Source organism: Piliocolobus tephrosceles, chromosome 3, assembly GCF_002776525.5.
Source record: "Piliocolobus tephrosceles isolate RC106 chromosome 3, ASM277652v3, whole genome shotgun sequence".
In the NCBI taxonomy this organism is placed as follows: Eukaryota; Metazoa; Chordata; class Mammalia; order Primates; family Cercopithecidae; genus Piliocolobus; species Piliocolobus tephrosceles.
Window position 1 is genome coordinate 98,708,587 of NC_045436.1, and position 20,466 is coordinate 98,729,052.

At 39.4% G+C, this 20,466-nt stretch overlaps 1 protein-coding gene across 2 annotated transcripts in view; it reads left to right on the top strand.

Annotated features, from left to right (window-relative positions):
• SYNPO2 (synaptopodin 2) overlaps positions 1-20,069 on the top strand; it is a 179,176-nt gene extending 159,107 nt beyond the window's left edge. For both annotated transcript variants that reach the window (XM_023220040.1, XM_023220042.1), the window contains one exon: positions 18,958-20,069. In XM_023220040.1, coding sequence (XP_023075808.1) covers positions 18,958-19,491 — 534 coding nt within the window. In that variant the 3' untranslated portion in view covers positions 19,492-20,069. The remainder of the gene's footprint in view (positions 1-18,957) is intronic.
• The last annotated feature ends 397 nt before the right edge of the window (positions 20,070-20,466 follow it).

Below are 20,466 nucleotides of genomic sequence, written 5' to 3' on the forward strand. Positions count from 1 at the left end.
GTAGTTTTTTTATTTTTCCTTTTATATATCATCGTTATTTTGAAAACATCTCCTGAAGAACTAGTGTAATAGATTCTAAACATGGGTTTTGAATAGTCCCATCACCAACTTCAAAAAAAGAAGATGTGAGCTTCTAGGTTAACTGTAAAAACTCATTACATTTGCAGAGCTTTATTGCCTTAATTTAAAATCATAGAGCCACTAATAAGGTAACAATTATGAGGGCTTATGATGTGCTAGGTAGCATTCTAAGCACTTTTTTTTGTCACCACAAAATGATGAAAGTATGATGTAGGTACTATTATCATCTCACTTTAAGATGAGGAAATTGAGGTAAAGAAAAGTTAAGGACGGAAAAGTTAAGTTAAAATTGAGGTAAAAGAAAAGTTAAAGAAATTGAGGTAAAGAAAAGTTAAGTAAAGAAAAGTACAGGCGCGGTGGCTCACGCCTGTAATCCTAGCACTTTGGGAGGCCGAGACGGGCGGATCACAAGGTCAGGAGATCGAGACCACCCTGGCTAATACGGTGAAACCCCGTCTCTACTAAAGAATACAAAAAACTAGCCGGGCGAGGTGGCGGGCGCCTGTAGTCCCAGCTACTTGGGAGGCGGAAGCAGGAGAATGGCGTAAACCTGGGAGGCGGAGCTTGCAGTGAGCTGAGATCCGGCCACCGCACTCCAGCCTGGGCGACAGAGCCAGACTCCGTCTCAAAAAAAAAAAAAAGAAAAGTTAAGGAACTTGTGTAACATGGTAGGGCTAAGCCTCAGGACCCAACAGTCAAAATCCATGGCTGTCTTCTAACCACAAGGCTATATTATCTTCCTTAATTGCAAGAAGACTCAGGTCACAGATAAAAGGAACTGCTCATCAGAATTGATGAGTTTTACATGTCTCAGAGATAACTCCAAAGTTACACTAAACCTTCTAAATAAAAGTAAGAAATACTGAAACATCTTAGAGTGTGGTAGCTCCAAGCGATAAACATTTTTAAACAGGGTACATGGGGAAAAGCTGTAGTTTTTATTTCCATCAGCCTAATTGCTTATTATAACTCAGTAAGGGCGAAGGGAAGCTCAACATTTTGCTGGTTTTCATTCAACAAATTCTCACAATGCACTAGACCAAATGCCTCAAACACCTACTGCTTCCAGCCAACTAGCATCATATATTACCAGAGTTACGGTAATTTATACCTGGCAAATAAAGGAAGAACAGAATAGTGATGAGAGAAACTCTCAAATTTCAGTAACAATAATGCAGAGAATAAGATTCCTTCCAATTTTTAAATTAAAAAGAAGACATGATTTTTTTTTAATTTAGGAAAAGCAAAAGGTAATCATGTATTAAATGAATTTCACATACTATTAGATGAGATAAGATGTGTAAACCTTGAGCCCACAAGAAATACACTTGTAGTGGTTAAGAGTGTGGGCTCTAGGGCCACACTGCCCGCCTCTGAGTCTCAGGCCGGCCTCCTGCTGGTTGGGAGACTTTAGATAAAGGATTCAGTCGCCCTGTGCTTCAGTACCTCAGCAGTGAAATGGAAACAATAATAGGTGTACTTCACAAGTTATTATGAAGGTTAAATGAAACAATATGCATTATGTATATAAAGCAGTGCCTGACACAGAGAAAGTATTCAACACATGTTAGCTATTGTTATTATTCTAAGGGGCACTCAATAAACAATAACTACTATTTCAAAAACTTCCAATGAGGAAAACACAATTAAACAAGTTCTTTTGTGTTCTCTGTTAATATGAATCCCAGTTTGAGACCCACAACTAAAATAGAAAAGGTAGAAGTAGTGTCGCTATCAATCTCACATTGACACAAGAAATCTATTCCCAGGAGTTGTTAATTGAGAGATCTTTGTGTTTTCTCTTTTTTCTTCTTACTGAAGTTTATATGTTTACATTCCTCTGTATTCAGCTTGTTTGTCCATTTTTTCCTGCTTTGCATTCATCTATTGTGCTAGCATTCTTTTCGTGGTATACAAAGATGAGACCAGATTCAAAAAAACTGGTTCAATATTTTTATAAAATAAACTTAACATCATCTTTGAGCCTCTACTATAAAGACACTGTTTCAGTTCAAAGTACCAATATTAAATAGAATGAATGTAGTGGACTTGGCAATATGAAGAGAGCTCTTCTGGGGAAATGTTTGTAAACCAAACATATTCTCTAAACAGGATAGTTGGTATCCTGAGTAACCTGGTAGCACAGTTGAAGCTTAAATAGGCCTATTACACTGAAAGTGGAGCAGTTGGCAACTCTATCCCTAAGACTACCCCACTTCAGACCTGCAACAGTTGGGCTGACCTAGGAGGGCGCAGCTCACAGCTGTCCTTATCCCTCCTTTCTACACTGTCCTAGGACAAAGGGTCAGCAACCTGGCCTTTTTAGAGTAATTGATCCCCTTGCCTGAGAAGCATGATCACTTTCCAAAAACAGAAAGAGTGAAACCTTGGCCTGAACAGAGTAAACTCCCAGCTCAGGGCAAGTGATGAAAAACAGTTCTAAGAAGCTGAGCCACTGACATAGGGAGGAACTTAATATTCCAGCTGCCTTTCAAACCCAGGGAATTTTTGTGGGTTTTCTGGTACTTCTAGAATCCTTCTGAGTCAGAAGCAGAAGTCAAGACTCATCTTGAAGATAAAAAATCAAAGCAAGCTGAGATTCTGAACATTGTATCTGAATCCAGAATAGCTTTTGTTTCAAAAACAACTAAATTGATTTAGTTTTACTGTCCTTTTGTGCCATTTAATTACATTTGAAAATAAAGCAAAACTAGATCTCTTTCTGCACTAAAAGCCCGTTAGTTCTTTTTTCACCTGGCATATCTAATACTGATAAAGAAATGTTCACAAAACCATTTTCTAGAGCTAAGAATCTCTAAGGAATTGGTTACACTAATATAAAGTACTAATTTAAGGTTTCATTCCAATCCTTCCACAATTAGATCTTTGGTTTGGAGTTTTGTTTTTGTTTTTGTTTTTTTAATTCACACTTATAGTCTGCTGGTTGTGGTTGGATTACTTATTACTGTTTATCAAGTGGTGCAGATCATGATTCTTCACGTAAGTCCAATATGGGCTAGATTTTGAATTCTACATTATGAAATACTCACTGAAATGTCACAACTCATTGTGGGTGGTATTACTGAAATAAAGAGCAATGCTAAATGTACTACTTAGAACTTTTAATTTTAATTTTACATTGAATGGACTATTACGATTTCCTTTATATACAGCACTTTAGTATGAGCAAACTATTCCCTTCATGGTGTTGCAACATATAACTTTCCAATTTTTGCTCCTAGTGTAAAATTAATATTTCCCCACCTTAGAGATAGCCCCACCTTAGAGATTCTGATTTACTAGGTCTGGGTGGGGCCTAGGAATTTGATTTTGTAACATTCAACCTAGGTGATTCTGATGCTAATGGGCTGTGAACTACACTTTGAAAAACACTTTTCTAACATGCGAACCACTTAAGTCAACTTTATTCTTTAAAACCCATAAATAGTTTTCCTGTTTATCTAGTCAGGGACAGCCAGACTTGTAAAATGCACCTGCTGCCGCAGTCTTAGTGCCCTGTCTAAAAGGAACAGGCGCTGAAGCACTCATCCTGCGGATTTTATTTCAAACGTCCAGGAGATGGCAGCAAACTCTCCTTCCCTCTCAGGGCTTCACAGGCAGCCATTCTAAAACTTTTTGCATTGCAATTTGCTTTGAATATTCTTTTTTTTTTAAAAAAAAAAAAAACAAAAGACTAAACGGGGTCTTGAGACGTGATTTTTACCTGACCCCCTGCCTCTAATCAAGAATGAGTATAAATATTTCTAGGAATAGAATAGAATGATACAATTTTATCATCTAGAAAAGAGATTGAATTTCCTTGGCTGTTTTTTCTTATCTCTGGGGAAAAGGATGGTATGACTTCCCTTGGCTGTTGGGCCCTAGACTCTGTTATCTCCAAATCCAAAATGTTCTTACTAATAACTAGCTTAAGTCTATCTGGCAGTAATCTAAACATTCTTATTTTGGGATCTAGGCTAAAGGAAAATTTTGAAGCACTTTGAATGCATATTAGCTTTTTAAAATGAAAATAAATATGATTATAAAATTTCCCAAAAGAAAAAGGAAGTTCATGCACTTTATGCCTCATAGGGAAACAGCCCAATATTTTTGTTTAACTTTAACATTAATCTTGGCAAATAGAGCAGTATGTCAACAAAATGCAAAATCAGTCAGAGGCTGCTTACATGTTACAAGAGTGTACAGAACAAAGAAACAGGCAGGCCCACTTGGTGACGGCTTTGATCCTAACGAGCACATTGTTTTCAAAACTTTGAGGCACTAAAGTTTATTTCTAAAGCAAAAAAGATGGTGACGTATTTGGAAGTTCTGTGATGTGAAATATATGTTTGTACATTTACCAGGAGGAGAAAAGACTAATGGGAGAGCTGGATATTATAAATGACGGGTTAATGCTGGAGCCTAGGTCACTTCACAGGCTTGATGCCATGTGGTCAGTGAATGACTGATCTGTTCATTGTATTTTTTTTTTATTGTTTGTTTGGTTGTTTTTTTTTTCTTTTTTGTTTTGTTTTGTTTTGTTTTGTTGTTAGACAGTCTCGCTCTGTCACCCAGGCTAGAGTGCAGTGGCATGATCTCGGCTTACTGCCAGGTTTTTTAATTTTAATGGATAATTGCTTAAGAATTTAGACATACATACTACTGAAGGATCTCTCTCTTCCTCTCTTTCTCTCAAATGTGTATTGATGAGGGCCTAGCCATTTTAGTATCTCCAGAAGTTACTTTTTATCTTAGGCTAAGATTATATATCCATAGCAGTTAAGAGGGCTGATGTAGTATTTTAGTTAATTCATAATATTTTTGTAAATTCATCAATGCATTTGTATGAATCAATACTAAAAGTGAAAAAAATTATTTAACAATTGTAATAGTTAATAAATACCTAAAATCAAATCAAAATGAAGGCGAACTTTGGGATGGGGAGAAGTCAGGAGAATACTAAAGAATGAGATCCTTTTAATAAATGTGTGGTCTACATAGCAAAATTTGCTGTAGTATTAACATGCAATGTTATCTCTAGACAATCATACATTGCAGCTTCATGAATGCATTAAGAAAGCTGTGCCAGCCAGGCGTGGTCGTTCACACCTGTAATCCCAGCACTTTGGGAAGCCGAGGTGGGTGGATCACTTGAGGTCAGGAGTTTAAGACCAGACTGGTCAACATGGCGAAACCCCGCCTCTATTAAAAATACAAAAATTAGCTGGGCGTGGTGGCACATGCCTGTAATCCCAGCTGCTCAGGAGGGTGAGGCAGGAGAATCGCTTGAACCCAGGGAGTGGACGTTGCAGTGAGTCCATATCACACTACTGCAGTCCAGCCTGGGCGACAGAGCCAGACTCCATCTCAAAAAAAAAAAAAAAAAAAAAAAAAGCTATGCCAATAAAAACCAGCTGTAACAGCAGCTAAAGCCATGGGCAAAATTAAGTATTTGGTCTCTAATTTCAAATGTTTAATAAGTAGACATGCATTCCAATACCTCCCGAGACATCCTTTCAATGATTAATGACAGACTACAAATATATCTGGAATTAGTGTTTTCAATGGAAGTAAATGCTGCTTATTCTGAAGAAATGTAACTGGGATACTTCTGATAAAAGATTTATCCTAAGTTTCCCATTTGTATTTGAAAAGCACATGATCGTGACCATCATTGTATATTTCGCTTTAACTCATGTTTCTCCTCCAGCAAAACAATCATACATTTGAAAATCCCACATAGTTGGTGGCATCTCCATGTCTCTAAAATGAAATGACATACAAGAAATTATTGTGCAAATTCCCTCAAACAGGAAAGATATCATTAAATAAAACTCACCATTTGGACCAGAGATGTGTTAAGGGAATTGAGCATAATTTTTTTCTACTCTGTGCTTAAGAAAACAAGCTGTTGATGCCTTTCCTGATGAAGAGCTGGATTTATGATTCCTAATTTTATTTTTATGTATTTATTTTATTTTTGAGATGGAGTCTCACTCTGTCGCCCAGGCTGGAGTGCAGTGGCGTGATCTCAGCTCACTGCAAACCTCCGCCTCCCGGGTTCAAGTGATTATGATTCCTAACTTTAAATCTCACCCTGGGGTCATGTTTTTGACCAGGAAAACATAAATATGATAGGGATTAAATCTTACATGTCTCAAAGAACAGTAGGTTAAACAGTTTCCCCAGGGCCCAGGACATTAATCAAAGGTTCCATTTAATAAGCTTAGAAACATAGTGGACAGAAAAACAGTTACAAAGGTCAAGTCAGTCATTTTCCTCATCCTGTATTCTCCATATCTTTGTGAAATTATGTCATCACACACTGTATAGTTGCTGATGTGTCTTCGTCATTGCCATTAGCTAGCTTTGAATTGTCAGAGATTTTTAATGTAATTAGAAGTTGGAACAGAGGATGCTTCTAAACACATCAGTGGGAAGTTTGGGGAATGTTATTGTGCAAAAGCCAAATCAAGTTTGTTACATGGTATGTACACATTTCTTAAGAGTCCTTGTTTTTAAAGTCATAACTGATAGAATTTTCCTCTAAAAAAGCAAAAGGCATTTTAGTTGGGAAATAATTTTTCTTACGGGCTTTTAGCTCCACTTCAAATAGAACTCACATAATTATAACTGAATACAATATAAAACATGTTAGTTTTTTATAGTGATAATCATGACTCTCATAATAAATTAAGTGCTTACCATGTGCCAGGTACCAACATTTTTCTCTACAAAAACTTCCCACATGCTCGGTGCAGTGGCTCACTGCAAGCAATTTGAGAGGCTGAGGTGAGAGGGTGTCTTAAGCCTGGGAGGTTAAGGCTGCAGTGAGCTATGATAGCCCCACTGCTCTCCAGCCTGGGTGATAGAGCAAGACCCTGTCTCAAAAAAAGCAAAAACCCTAAAAAACTCCCACAAGGTGAAAAGATTATTTATTTTAAACAAGATCAACATCCTTTGTTTATTGTGAAAATTACTTTTTTCTCCATAGAAACTGATGAAATCTGAACTTTTTATATATATTATTCACTTTTTCTACCGTGGGAATCTAAATGAATGACGTTTACTATTTAAATCTTTTGAGGAAAGAGAAAACTTCAGAAAATATTTTGAAATGTGTTTAACAGATTTATTTTTTACGTTTGAACCAATTAAACTAAACTTTTATGAAAATAAACTTAAATAAGTCTGTTCCCCAAGAATTATAAAAAATTAAAACAGCAATCCCAGCTACTTAAATACAACACAGTCTATATTAATACAAGTATTTTCACAGGCTCTAACTTGTAGAGTGACATACTTCTTTTCTGAGACTAAAGAAAGGTAAGAGGGTAAAACTTGCTGGTATAGTAGTTTTTTCTGTAAACAGAGTTAATGCCTTAACATACATTATTTAAATAAAATTTTATTACCTATAGCTTTACTTCTCCAACTTCCCTATACAAGCACATACTGGCTTGTATAGGGAAAATTACCTAATTTAGGGTAATATTAGGGTAAATTACCTAATTTATATGCCTCACTTTCCTTATTTTCAAAATGGAGGCTATAAGGTTGTTGAGAGGATTAACTGAGGTAACAAATATAGTGTTTAGAACTGTAGCTAGTACATAGTAAAAGTTTTATACATTTTAGTTATTATTATCATTGCTTCAAAGATGAAAGAGACAACAAAAGTATATGCACACATTCCTCCCTCATGTTGGTCTTCTCAACCTTAAACTGAGCATCGTTATTTTTATTCTTTTATAACAGAAGGTTTTAAAAAAAATCAAGAAGTGTATATTTTGGCCCACTTAGACCTAGCAGGGAGATGAGGTCAGTGGCAATGTTTCTGGCCAGCCCAGCTGCCTGCGTTCTGATGACAGGAGGGCAGCAGGGGTTGGCACAGCAGCCTCGGAGGCGTGCACTGCTAATGCCACTTCAAAGGCAAGTCTCCCTCCTATTTTTATCCTGGGTCAGCAGCCTGCCTTTGCAGTTGCCTCTTGAACAAAAGGTCCTGCCAGGTCTCTGACACCTTTAGGGCCACACAGTCTCTTCCCACAATAGCAAAAATAATCACCATTTGTTGGGCTACGTGGCATTCCATTTATAAACACAATCTTTACTCTGCCCATAATCTTGAAACTGTAGCCAGCAATACTCCCATCTTACAATTAAGGAAAGTAAGACTGGGAGAAGTTGAATCGCATGGATAACAAGAAACAAAGGCAGAACTTTCAGGTCAGCGTGACGTCCAAGTTCCCATTCTTTCCAATATAAGATGCTGGCCTCCATTGTCATTTACAAGCCTTACACTTTCTCACAAAGAGATTTCCTTGAAGCAGGAAATAAAACTTTTTATTTAAAAGTCTATTGTTTTGGAAGAGAAAATTTAATCTAAAAGTTAATCTAAGATGACTAGTCAGTAACAGAACCAAGATGATATGCTACGTACAAGACCCTATCTCTTGTTTTGATGTCAGAGTATGTCCATTGCATTCATGAAACTATTTATTTTATTATTATTTTTTTTTTAGATGAAGTTTCACTCTTGGTGCCCAGGCTGGAGTGCAATGGCGCAATCTCAGCTCACTGCAACCTCTGCCTCCTGGATTCCAGCGATTCTCTTGCTTTAGCTTCTCAAGCAGCTGGGATTAGAGGCATGAGCCACCACACCCTACTAATTTTGTATTTTTAGCAGAGACGGGGTTTCACCATGTTGGCCAGGCTGGTCACGAACTCCTTACCTCAGATGATCCACCCACTCGGCCTCTCAAAGTGCTGGGATTACAGGCATGAGCCACTGCGCCTGGCCCATGAAACTATTTAAACGACGTGATTACCTGGCCACTTTTCTATTCAAAAATATGGTTTATTAGTCCTGATTCTCTGCCTTTCTTGGTAGGCAGAATAATACTGTGAACTTCTGCTGAAAGAAATAGAAACTCTCTTTCATTTTCTAGATAAGAGAGTCCTACAAAAGAATTCCCAAAAACTTCAGTTGGTAGAAGTAAACTTAAAATCCACTTTAAGAAGGCAAGTGTTAGGGAAGGAGGAAAAGACTATTTTATAGAGACTAAAACAAAATGACCTTAAAAGTGTTTTTATCCTCTGACTTCAAGCTTGGTTGTATCTAAATCATCTCAAGGGAGCATTTGTTTTGTATTTAAAGACCTTTAGGTAAAGGGATTCTATATCTCCATGCAGAAATTTTTTCCAGTGTTGAACTCTTTCTACTGTCAAGAAAATTGTCACTGAGGGCTCATTAGGGCTGGGAGTGACTCTAAGAGATTAGTTAGCAGAGGCTGCCATTGCCTAACATCTCCTTGCAGTCTCATGATAAACGGTAAATCGACTTTCAGCTTGCTCTTTTTCAACCCTAACTAATTCCAATCTCCTTTATCTTTTTCTTCTTAGATCTTATTTATTTAATCTAGCAAATGTATTTCAGGTTCTCTTTAGGGTTCATGCATAAGTTTCTAAGACTTTCTCAATTGTGAAATCAAAACCGTTTGAAACTCTTAAACTTCCACTGACCTGAATGCAAATCATTTATTTAAACGTTAAAAATCTTCCACCTGTTTAGAAAAATTGATTTGTTCATAAATATTGGTGAATCCTGTCTGTCTTGTTGAACGTGACTTGGGGTGCATATTGGTTTGCATATATTTAAGGTGGTGGGGATAGTTCTGTTTGTGTCCCTTGTCACTTGTAACATGTGTGAGAGGGGCTGCATCTTGTGAACTGACCTAAAATTCTGGTGAAGATAACCAAATTTTCAGTTTAGGACAGCCTGATGTAGAAATTATCATTCATTCATTCAACAAATACTTACTAAGCACCTACTATTCTGGTGCCAAGTACTGTTCTAGGAAAGCCTTAAGGAAACAAAAACCTTTACCCTTAGATGGACCTTAATTTCTGGTGGAGAGAGAAAAATAAAATGATTAAGTAGAATATTTATTACGTTAGATGGGTGTAAGTCTAAGGGAAGGATTAAAGCAGGGGAGAAAGGTAAGGAATTTTGAGAGAGGGAGGGAATTGCCAAGCTGAGTGATCATGTAATATTTGAGCAAGGCCTGAAGAAAACAAGATAGGAGTTATGCTGGTACCTGGGGAGAGCAAGTACAAAAATCCAGAGGATTGGCAAGTACAAAAATCCTGAGGCATGAGTGTACCTGGTGTGTTCAAGGTTCAAGGCCAATGTGGCTGGAGCAAAGGGAAAGGAAGAGAACACGAAGAAGATGAAGTCAGATAATGCAAGGAGCCAGTTGGCAGATTTTGTGGGGTCTTGTAGGTCAATGAAGGGACTTTGGTGTTTCCTTTTTTGAAATGAAAAGCCATGGGAGGTTTTTAATCAGTGGACTGAATAACATAATCTGACTTGAGTTTTAGCTGGATGGTTTTGGCTAGCATATTAAGAATAAATTAAAGGAAGTGAGAATGCAACTAGGGAAATCAATTAGGAGACAGTAGCAATAATCCAGGTGAGACTTTTTGGTGGCTTAGTCCAGGATGCTACCAGTGAAGGTTGATAAGACTTGGTCGGATAGTGGATGTATTTTGAAGTCAGTGCTGACAGATCAGGCCTGGAGTGTGAGATGGAGAGCAGTCAACATTGATTCCCAAAATTTCAACCTGAGCAAATGGAAAAATGGAGAATACCTCGTGCTTCCTGCATGGTTTCTTCTATTTGTGTATCCCTTCTAGGACCTCTGCTTTTCAGAAATTCTAATCAATGATAAAAAAGGCAAAGGAAATACCTTTTATTCCTCTTTGCTTTTCTTGGACCTCCCAGAATCTGTGTATGATAAAGTATATGTTTGTGATGAATATTTACTGATCATGTGTTTGAGAGAAGAGAGTCAAAGGAATTGAAATCATATCAGTTGAAGCCCCTTTCTCTACAGTGTTGTAAGCAGGGTTTCAGCCAAGAGAATTTTATCGCTTTCAAGGTTTATGGTATAAAATAGTTTAAACTTTGAAACATACATCACATTTATCTTCTTTGGTTTCTAGGACTGTTTACATTGCTTTAAAATTCACTTCTTTGTGCTAAGTAAACCTCAGATCACACTTTCTTTTTACATGTCAAGTGTTCCCTGCCAGTTAAATTGGTTACTATACAGTTTAACAAGGACTCTAACTAAGCTGTTTTATTAACAAGATGTGTGGATAAATCAACATTTAATTGACATGAGTAGATGGTTTATGTTAAGCTGAGAAAGGCCCTCAGATCCTCTGAGCTTTTCTCCTGCATGCAGAGCCCCATCTCTCTCACCTTCATGCAGCAGAAGTGCATCTAAATGCGATGCTCTGTATTCCCTATGGCCTGGTTACCTGCCTGTTCTTGTGACAAATGCCAAGACGCCAGTAGTCATTAATCCAAATTTAACCAAAATTTAAATGACCTTTTCCAAAATTTCTAAGATCTCACTCCATTTAGTTTGCAAGGTTTTGAATCTTTTTTAAAAAAAAGATATTCTCAGATTGGGCACAGTGACTTATACCTGTAATCCCAGCACTTTGGGAGGTCGAGGCAGGCAGATCACCTGAGGTCAGGAGTTTGAGGCCAGCCTGACTAACATGACGAAACCCCGTCTCTACTAAAAGTACAAAAATTAGCCGGGCATAGTGGTGGGCGCCTGTAATCCCAGCTACTCAGGAGGCTGAGGCAGAAGAATCGCTTGAACCTGGGAGGTGGAGATTTCAGTGAGCCAAGATTGCCCCACTGTACTCCAGCCTGGGCAACAAGAGCAAGATTCTGTCTCAAAAAAAAAAAAAAAAAAAAAAAAAAAGATATTCTCTCAAAACAATATCGTTGCAAGTATAGTCCAATTAGATTTAGGAACTCTGGTATGAGACTGCCTGCCTGGGTTCAATTTTCCACCCCAACTCTTACTAGCTTTTACCCTTGGGGAAATTACTACCTTCTTCAAGTCTCACTGTCCTCTGGAAAAATAGGGATAATAATAGTGTCTCTACTTCATGGGGTTGTGACAATTACATGAAACACTCCACATAAAGCAATTAGCCCCCACTGCCTGGCACACAGTAAGCAGTCTATTAATGTTGGCTATTTTTAAAGACAGAGGTAGAAAAATGCCTCCTTAGCGTTAAGGCCTTTTGTGGGACTGTATAACACCTGGTGACTCATGAGTTCAGTGGGAGCCTTGCATGCATTATATTGGGCCAGCTAAAGATTGGCGTGTGCTCTCATGGGTTGAACAATTAAAGAACAGAATGCTCTAAATGCACACAGATTGAATGTTCCACATGCAGTATTAACTATACCATCTGCCAGATGACACGGTCCCTCAGTCATTTTGAATGATGTCTTACTCAGCACATGGCCTTGTGTTTATGTACACACATCTACATAAGAAGATCAAGGTATTATACCTGCATTAGCCTTGCCCAACAAACTGGAGGAAGAAGGATGTGGAGAACTTGAGGGAATGAATGACATGGATATTATTTCTCCTTAGTTTGAAAAATAACAGATAGCAACAGGATAGTGAAGATACTCAAGGAAGGTGGAAGAAACTGGGAACGTATGAAGGAATGGCTGCATAGAAGTAGAAGCAGATGTAATCCATGTTAGCAGAATCACTGGGGTAAAGCCATGGGAAGCAATGTTTGATTCAATGTAATAAAGAAGTTCCCAAAATCTAGAGCCTAACGATTGACCAAGATGCTCTGGAAACAAGTACCCCTCTTCTCTAGAGAAAGGCCTCAGTGAGGTATAAGGTTTCAACTTTATTTATTTATTTATTTATTTATTTATTTATTTATTTTGAGACAGGGTCTTGCTCTGTCACCCAGGCTGGAGTGCAATGGCCCAATCTTGGCTCACTGCAAGCTCCACCTCCCAGGTTCATGCCATTCTCCTGCCTCAGCCTCCCAAGTAGCTGGGACTACAGGCACCCACCACCACGCCTGGCCTTTTTTTGTATTTTTGGTAGAGACAGGGTTTCATTGTGTTAGCCAGGAAGGTCTCGATCTCCTGACCTCATGATCCACCCACCTCGGCCTCCCACAGTGCTGGGATTACAGGCGTGAGCCACCACACCCAGCCAGGTTTCAACTTTATTTGAAGTTATTAGAGAAATTTCTTGGAACTGATTTGTAGAAAAAATATTTCCAATTTTAGCTTACATTTTACTTTAAAAAGAAAAATAAGAGAGAGGGAGCTTTGTACTGTACTGAAAATGAGATGACAGGATATTGAAGTTTTACCTAAGGCCCCCAGATAGAAGAGATGCTGCCCACTGAAGTGACATTCCAGATTCAAACACAGACCTTACAAAGAAAATAGTAGCAAATGACTTCCACAATTCTTGAACCCTTCAGCCAGGTCCGAGTGATTAAAAGGGGTTTGATTATGGCAAGGAGAGGGGATTCTGTGAGAAGGAATTCCAGAGTGCTGAAGATGTGTGTGTTTGGAGTAGGTGGCATGGAGGGGGTTTCACCTTTTTACCTCAAGCTGTGTGCTAGAAGAGTTTCAAAGTGTCTTCCTAGAGAACTTCATGGGAGATACTTGCATGAGGATGGGTAGGAGGTCAGAGTGGGGTCTGAGTGCCACTCAGGAAATCTGGAGGGCAAGGGACAGGCCGAGAAACTGTTCTGGCAAAGAAGCAGGAAATTTTCTTCTACATCCCCACAGGCAAATGATGTGAGTGTTCCTCATGGACCAGGCCAGTCCAAGCCAGGAGCAAGGGAGAGCTGGATGGGGTCAACCTGGGGCCTCCCCAAGGGGGCAGATGAATCCTAGTAGCTACGCACTGTAGGTAGACAGCTGCCTAAGGGAGCACACAGGATGAGTCCAAAGTCACCCCCTAGAAGAGAGAAGAATTAGCATGAATCAAGGACCAGAGGTAAGATGTCCCCAGTGATGCGAATCTTTCAATATCCCATAAAAATGTCCCTCTCTGGACCTGTCTGGCCCCAAAAGTAAGAGGCCAGAATATCATGTTGCCAAATCACGTAAAAATTTCCTTCTGCTCTTTTCTTTCTACTCCTTTTTTTCCTCCAACCTCAGAGGACCAAAAGGCAGAGTTAGCGACCTGAGAGAAGAAGTGGAAGTAGAGTGAAGAAGTCAATCAAACTCCTTCCCTGAAGGAAGGCAGGCTTTCTGAAGTGGGCCCCAGCTGGGGAAGGGGAGGAGATTTAACTTTAATAAAGTTGAAATTGGAGTTTGTTATTCCAGGAGACAGAATCTTCTACTTCAAAATAAAACTGGTTTGAGTAACTTAAGGCAACCATTGAACTATTCCTAAAAGTAAGCTAAATGCCCCAGGATCTGCTAAGTTTTCTTCCAGTGGCAGCAGAAAACTTTTTTTATTAAATAAAGTTTAAAAGGTAGTGGGAGACAAAAAGAAAGAAGCATTTGATGACACATCATGGGTAAAGCTAATTTAACATCTTGGTTACAGTTAAGTGCTCTCATATAAAAAAATTAAATTCCCTTGATAATGATACAACCCATGGTTGAAAGGACAACCCAGGACCTAATCCATGCTGTGCTAGGATTCCAGCCTTAGACATTCAAACTCCAAAACAAAACAAACACCTCTGCTACTTTCAGGTTCCTTTGGTCATTTCTGGTTCAGGGTATATCACATGGCTTCATTCAGCAAGCCAAGCAGAGAACAGCCTGAGCCTTGGAACTGTGATGGACAGAAGCAAACAGCACCAAAAAAAAAAAAAAAACAAAAAAACAAAAAAAAAACACTGTGAAAATTGCTTTGGGGAAATACATTAAAATTAGAAGTATGGGTGCAGGTGGGTGCTAGAGGCTTGCAATATTTTGGGTGCAAACAGAAACTACATTGTACCAATGGAATGATTTATTTATATCCCAGTTGGATCTCTAACCTAAAATGGTCTATCATTTTATTCTCTATTACTAGCATGTGAAAGAATATGGAGGCATGTTCGTCAGTCTGGGGAAATGCAGAAAAGCAATGGTCATTTTGCTCATTGAGCTGATCGCTCCTCTTTCCTCACAACGGACCCTGCTCTTACATTTGTCATATGCATGTTTGGCATGAGATTCTTGCTTTCAGCTTCAATCCTAGGCTTTAATTTCCTTTCAGAAAGCCTTGGCTTACTCTTTCCATCCCTACTTCAATATTTTAGTTTTCTCCCTGCACATTCATCTTTGTTAATAGGATATCACTGAACGATATTTTGAACTTTCTAAATTCTGTCAAATTTCAATTCTCCTGGATATTTTCAAACTCAGTGCATGAGATAAATACCAAAAAATAATTTCTCTCTTTCATGCAATGTTTTGGATGTCTTATCATTGCAATGTATGCTTTCACATAGTACTTAATACTCCCAAGTATATTGATAATTATTTCTTTTTCCCGTTATTAGTCAGTGAATTAAACACCTGTATATATGTTCAGTAAAGTATATATGTTCAGTAAAGATATATGTTCAGATTTCTGTAAAGTCTTAGCTCCCTTTATCTATTGCCATCCCCTCAGCCTTCTATCTTTTAAAATACCTAAATAATTGACTAAAGCAGTCCCTCAAGGTGTACATCTAATTGATACAGGATTTTTTTTAACCTCTTTGCCAGACTTGCAACAGGGGTGCCCTGTTTACTCAGCCCACTGCGCACAACCCCTTGAGGGAGAGAGCACATGAGTGAGCGAGTGTGGGATCTGGCTGGCCACTCTGGGCACTGACAGGAGCAAACTTCATTTGGGGCCCATGGCGGTGCCCAGGTGGGGGTGCCTACAACCTCAGAGCCTCAGAGGGAGTGTTACAGTGCTCTCTTAGTTCTGCTGTCCGCAGATGGTGGTTAGCAGCTCAGCTGGGCTCTTGCCTCATTGTGTGGGGTGGTTGCCCTTCATCAATGAGGGCAAAGGGCTGGTGTGATGGCCTTTCTGGATATCTGCACTTGGTGAGTTCCAAGCTCTTGGCCAGCATCCAAGAAGAATGAGGTCACACAGACAATTGAAGGGCAGAGAATTTTATTAAGTTATGAAAATGGCTCTCAGTGGAGAGAGGAGCTGGAGAGGGAAGGGGATGGGCAGGTTGTCTTCCCCTGAAGTCAGGTCATCTCTTCTGTAGTCTGGCCATCTCCCTCAAAGTTCAGCTGTCTCTGAAGTCTTGCCATCTCCTCTAAGGTCCGGCCATCTCTCCCCTCTAGTGACTGAGTCTGGGGTCTTTATAGGCACGGGATGTGGGTGGAGTGGGCCATAGGTAGTTTTGGAAAACATTTGACTGGTAAAAAGCCACTATTCAGCTGGGCATGGTGGCTCACGCCTGTAATCCCAGCACACTGGGAGGCCGAGGTGGGTGGATCACAAGGTCAGGAGATCGAGACCATCCTGGCTCAATGTTGAAACCCTGTCTCTACTAAAAATACAAAAAATTAGCCGGGCGTGGTGGCAGGCACCTGTAGTCCCAGCTACCCGGGAGGCTGAGGCAGGAGAATGGCGTGAACCCAGGAGGTGGAGCTTGCAGTGAGCCGAGATCACACCACTGCACTCCAACCTGGGGGACAGAGCAAGACTCCATCTCAAAAAAAAAAAAAAAAAGGCACTATTCACAAAGAACCAATCAGGAGAGAATGGGCAAACAGGAATAGAAGTTCTCACTTTGGGCTGTGAGTTTCAGACTATTTTGGCTTGAAGGTGGGGTTTCACCAGGGACCCACCTCTGTCTTCCTAGAATTTCTCTGCTGCCTGCCTCTACCATAATCAAAGACCACACAAAGAAAAATCATGGGACTCTGAAAACTCTCCCAGGGATGCTGTAGACCAGTGTTGTTCTAACTCTTCCACAGAAAGGACAAAAGTGAGATATAGACACACACCACAGGAGAGAGATACATTTCCCTTTATCACAGTGAGACTTACCACTTCTCACAGTTTGGAAAACTTCCTATTTTTTCCTGTCAAGATAGTTAAAGAGTCTCTTCTCTATCTTCTCTAATCTTTTATTTATTTGTTTGTTTGTTTGTTTGTTTATTTTGAGACAGAGTCTTGCTCTGTCACCCAGGCTGGAGTGCAGTGGCTTGATCTTGGCTCACTGCAACTTCTGCCTCCTGGGTTCAAGTGATTCTTGTGCTTCAGTCTCCCCAGTAGCTGGGATTACAGACCTATGCCATCACACCTTGGAGAATTCTTTTGTATTTTTAGTAGAGATGGGGTTTCACCAAGTTGGCTAGGCTGGTCTTAAACTCCTGATCTCAAGTGATCCATCTACCTTAGCCTCCCCAAGTGTTGGGATTACAGGCGTGAGCCACTGCCCTGGCCCAAACTGGTCTTCTGTATTTGATTTAATTCAGCTACTGTGGGGCTAAAACTAGTACTGGATGGTGTGCTTATTGAGGGCAAGGACTTTATCATCTTTAAGTCTTCAGCTTATAAAAGAGTACCTGGAAATATTAGGTGTGCAATATGTTAATTTATGTTAAACGAGTTTATGAAATGAACACATACATAATGTGAAATAGAAACTAAGACCTTGAAGATGACTAAAAGTCAGGATTCCCCACACCTCACCCAAATATATAGTAAAGAGAATTATGAGTGGTTCTGAATTAAGACAGGATTAGTGAAAGCAAGTTTTTGCTAAGATTCAACCGTTGTAAGTAAAATTTAAGTGATTAAAAAGAGAGAATCAAGATTCATTATATTGACCCCCTTATTCTTCAGATAGAAACCAAGAATGAACCATCTGCCTTCTTTGTGTGCCTAATAAAAAAAAACAAAAATGAAACATTTGAATCTGAGATAGTTTGCCTAAATCCAGGTATTGATATTCACTTTAAAGTTAAGAACTTGATTAACAGAAAAGCTGTTGAAACTGTTTATGAAATTAGAGCAATTTTTAAGCATAGTAATGTTTTATGTTAGGAAACAGGATGTTTTGATCCTTTCAAAGTTGATACTCCTGTCCCCTAGGTGTACCCTTTCTGCGGTTTTGCCAAGAGCTTATCTCAGGTAGTCTCACGCATAATGGAATGTGTGAAGATGTAATGTAGATAGCCAGCCATCAGCTTTCCTAGAAATGCAGAGGAGTAATAATAATAATAATAATAAATAATATCTCTGTGTTATTAGTCAAGCAGAATATTTAGTATACACAGAGGAATGTTGCAGGGATATAAACTCTCCAAGAAATAGGAATGTAATACACATGAAAGGAAGCAAAATGCAAATTAAACAAGAGGCAGGAGTAATTCCCTCAGAGACAAAGGCAATACACTTCACTTAGGAAATAAAAATCCATGTGATCTTCACCATATAAATAGATTTTGAGAGGAAAAGGGCCAGCCATTTAATACCAGTAATGTTAACTACATCTACAGAGCTCTTGTTTGTTTTTGCTATATTCATTCACTAGACCAAAATTAGATAACGGATTAAAAGTCACTTGGGAAGAGTAAAAAACTCGGTAATTTACAGCTTGTTTCTGAGGTTATCAATAAGTTTTGTTTATTTTGTACCAGGAAAGCAGGATAGGAATGAGGTTGGGATGTGAGTGCACATATGCCTATGTAGAGGGCAGAGAGAAGGAAAGGTGGTTCTTAGTGATGACAGAGCCCCTGCCCTGCCCCTAGTGACTATGCCTAAGAAAGATGACAGCAATTAGGGCTATGTGTTCACAGATGGGGAGCAACTAGGAGCACCAAGTGCAAAAGGTGGGGTCAAGTGGCAGCCCACCATTTGCCCTTGGCCCACTTTTGCAAAGGTGGGGACAGGCAGGACAGGCAGCCTGTCCTGGCTTTAAGACTAAGCATTCTAGGGGTTAATTTTTTTTTTTTTTTTTGCAGTGCTTGATAATGATGCTAGGAATACTTTGGAGTAACAATCAGCACAAACCAAAATGAATTAGATATATTAATGTTTTCATTGTTTTTAGGAGAGTGGGCGCTCCCTTTCTCTTCCCGGAAGATCAGTCCCACCCACCATTTCTGCATCTCCTTGGGTATACCAGCCTACTTATAGTTACTCTAGCAAACCAACTGATGGACTAGAGAAAGCAAACAAGAGACCAACTCCTTGGGAAGCAGCAGCAAAATCTCCTCTCGGTCTAGTGGATGATGCTTTCAGACCGAGAAACATCCAGGAATCCATTGTGGCAAATGTGGTCTCAGCAGCTCGGAGGAAGGTGCTTCCAGGGCCTCCAGAGGATTGGAATGAAAGACTGTCCTATATTCCTCAAAGCCAGAAGGCCTATATGGGCTCATGTGGAAGGCAAGAGTATAATGTCACAGCCAATAATAATATGTCCACCAACTCCCAATATGGTTCACAGTTGCCATATGCATATTATAGGCAGGCTTCAAGAAATGATTCCACAATCATGTCCATGGAAACCAGGTCTGATTACTGTCTTCCAGTAGCTGATTACAACTACAACCCACATCCAAGGGGATGGAGACGCCAAACCTGAAAGTTAGACGAATGGATCATGTGCCAATTGTGGTTTTTAAAAAAATGCTCCTTTGTAGGATTTTAAACTTTTCTAATAGATTTAATTTCACTTTTGGTCTTGGCTTGTTCTCATAAGTCATTTATCTAAGTTTGTGTTTCTATGTGTGTGTGTGTGTGTATGTATGTGTACACACACACACACACACAAGTAAGTGTGAATACTTCCTTGTCGGCTGATGCATAGAGAATTCCTTTGAAGAAAATTTCACTATCTGCATTGATGTACCAGCACTTATATGTAATTCATAATTTTGATTCCATTTGTAGGTATTCTATGCAACTAAACTCTACTCAATTAAAGTAAAACTAAATATTTCTTCATTGTACCTTAGTCAAGGAAGAAATTAATGGAATATGGTATGCTAATTATCACTACCTATAACAAAGCAAGGAATATAACGTTGCAGAAATTTCTCATAGGGGCATGTCAGTGAGCAATTATTTATTTAATATTATTATTTTTTATTTTTTATTTTTTTGAGACAGTCTTGCTCTGTCACCCAGGCTAGAGTGCAGTTTCGCGATCTCAGCTCAATGCAAGCTCCGCCTCCTGGGTTCACACCATTCTCCTGCCTCAGCCTCCCGAGTAGCTGGGACTACAGGCGCCCACCACCACTCCCCAATAATTTTTGTATTTTTAGGAGAGACGGGGTTTCACCATCTTGGCCAGGCTGCTCTTGAACTCCTGACCTCGTGATCCACCTGCCTCAGCCTCCCAAAGTGCTGGGATTACAGGCATGAGCCACCGTGCCTGGCACCAGTGAGCAATTGTTTTATAAAAATATTTTCCTTGGTGTTAAGTATTTCTCTGCAACTTTTTTTTTGTTTTTTGTTTTTTTTTTTTTTAGACAGAGTCTTGCTCTGTCCTGCCCAGGCTGGAGTGCAATGGTACAATCTTGGCTCACTGCAACCTGCACCTCCTGGATTCAAGCAA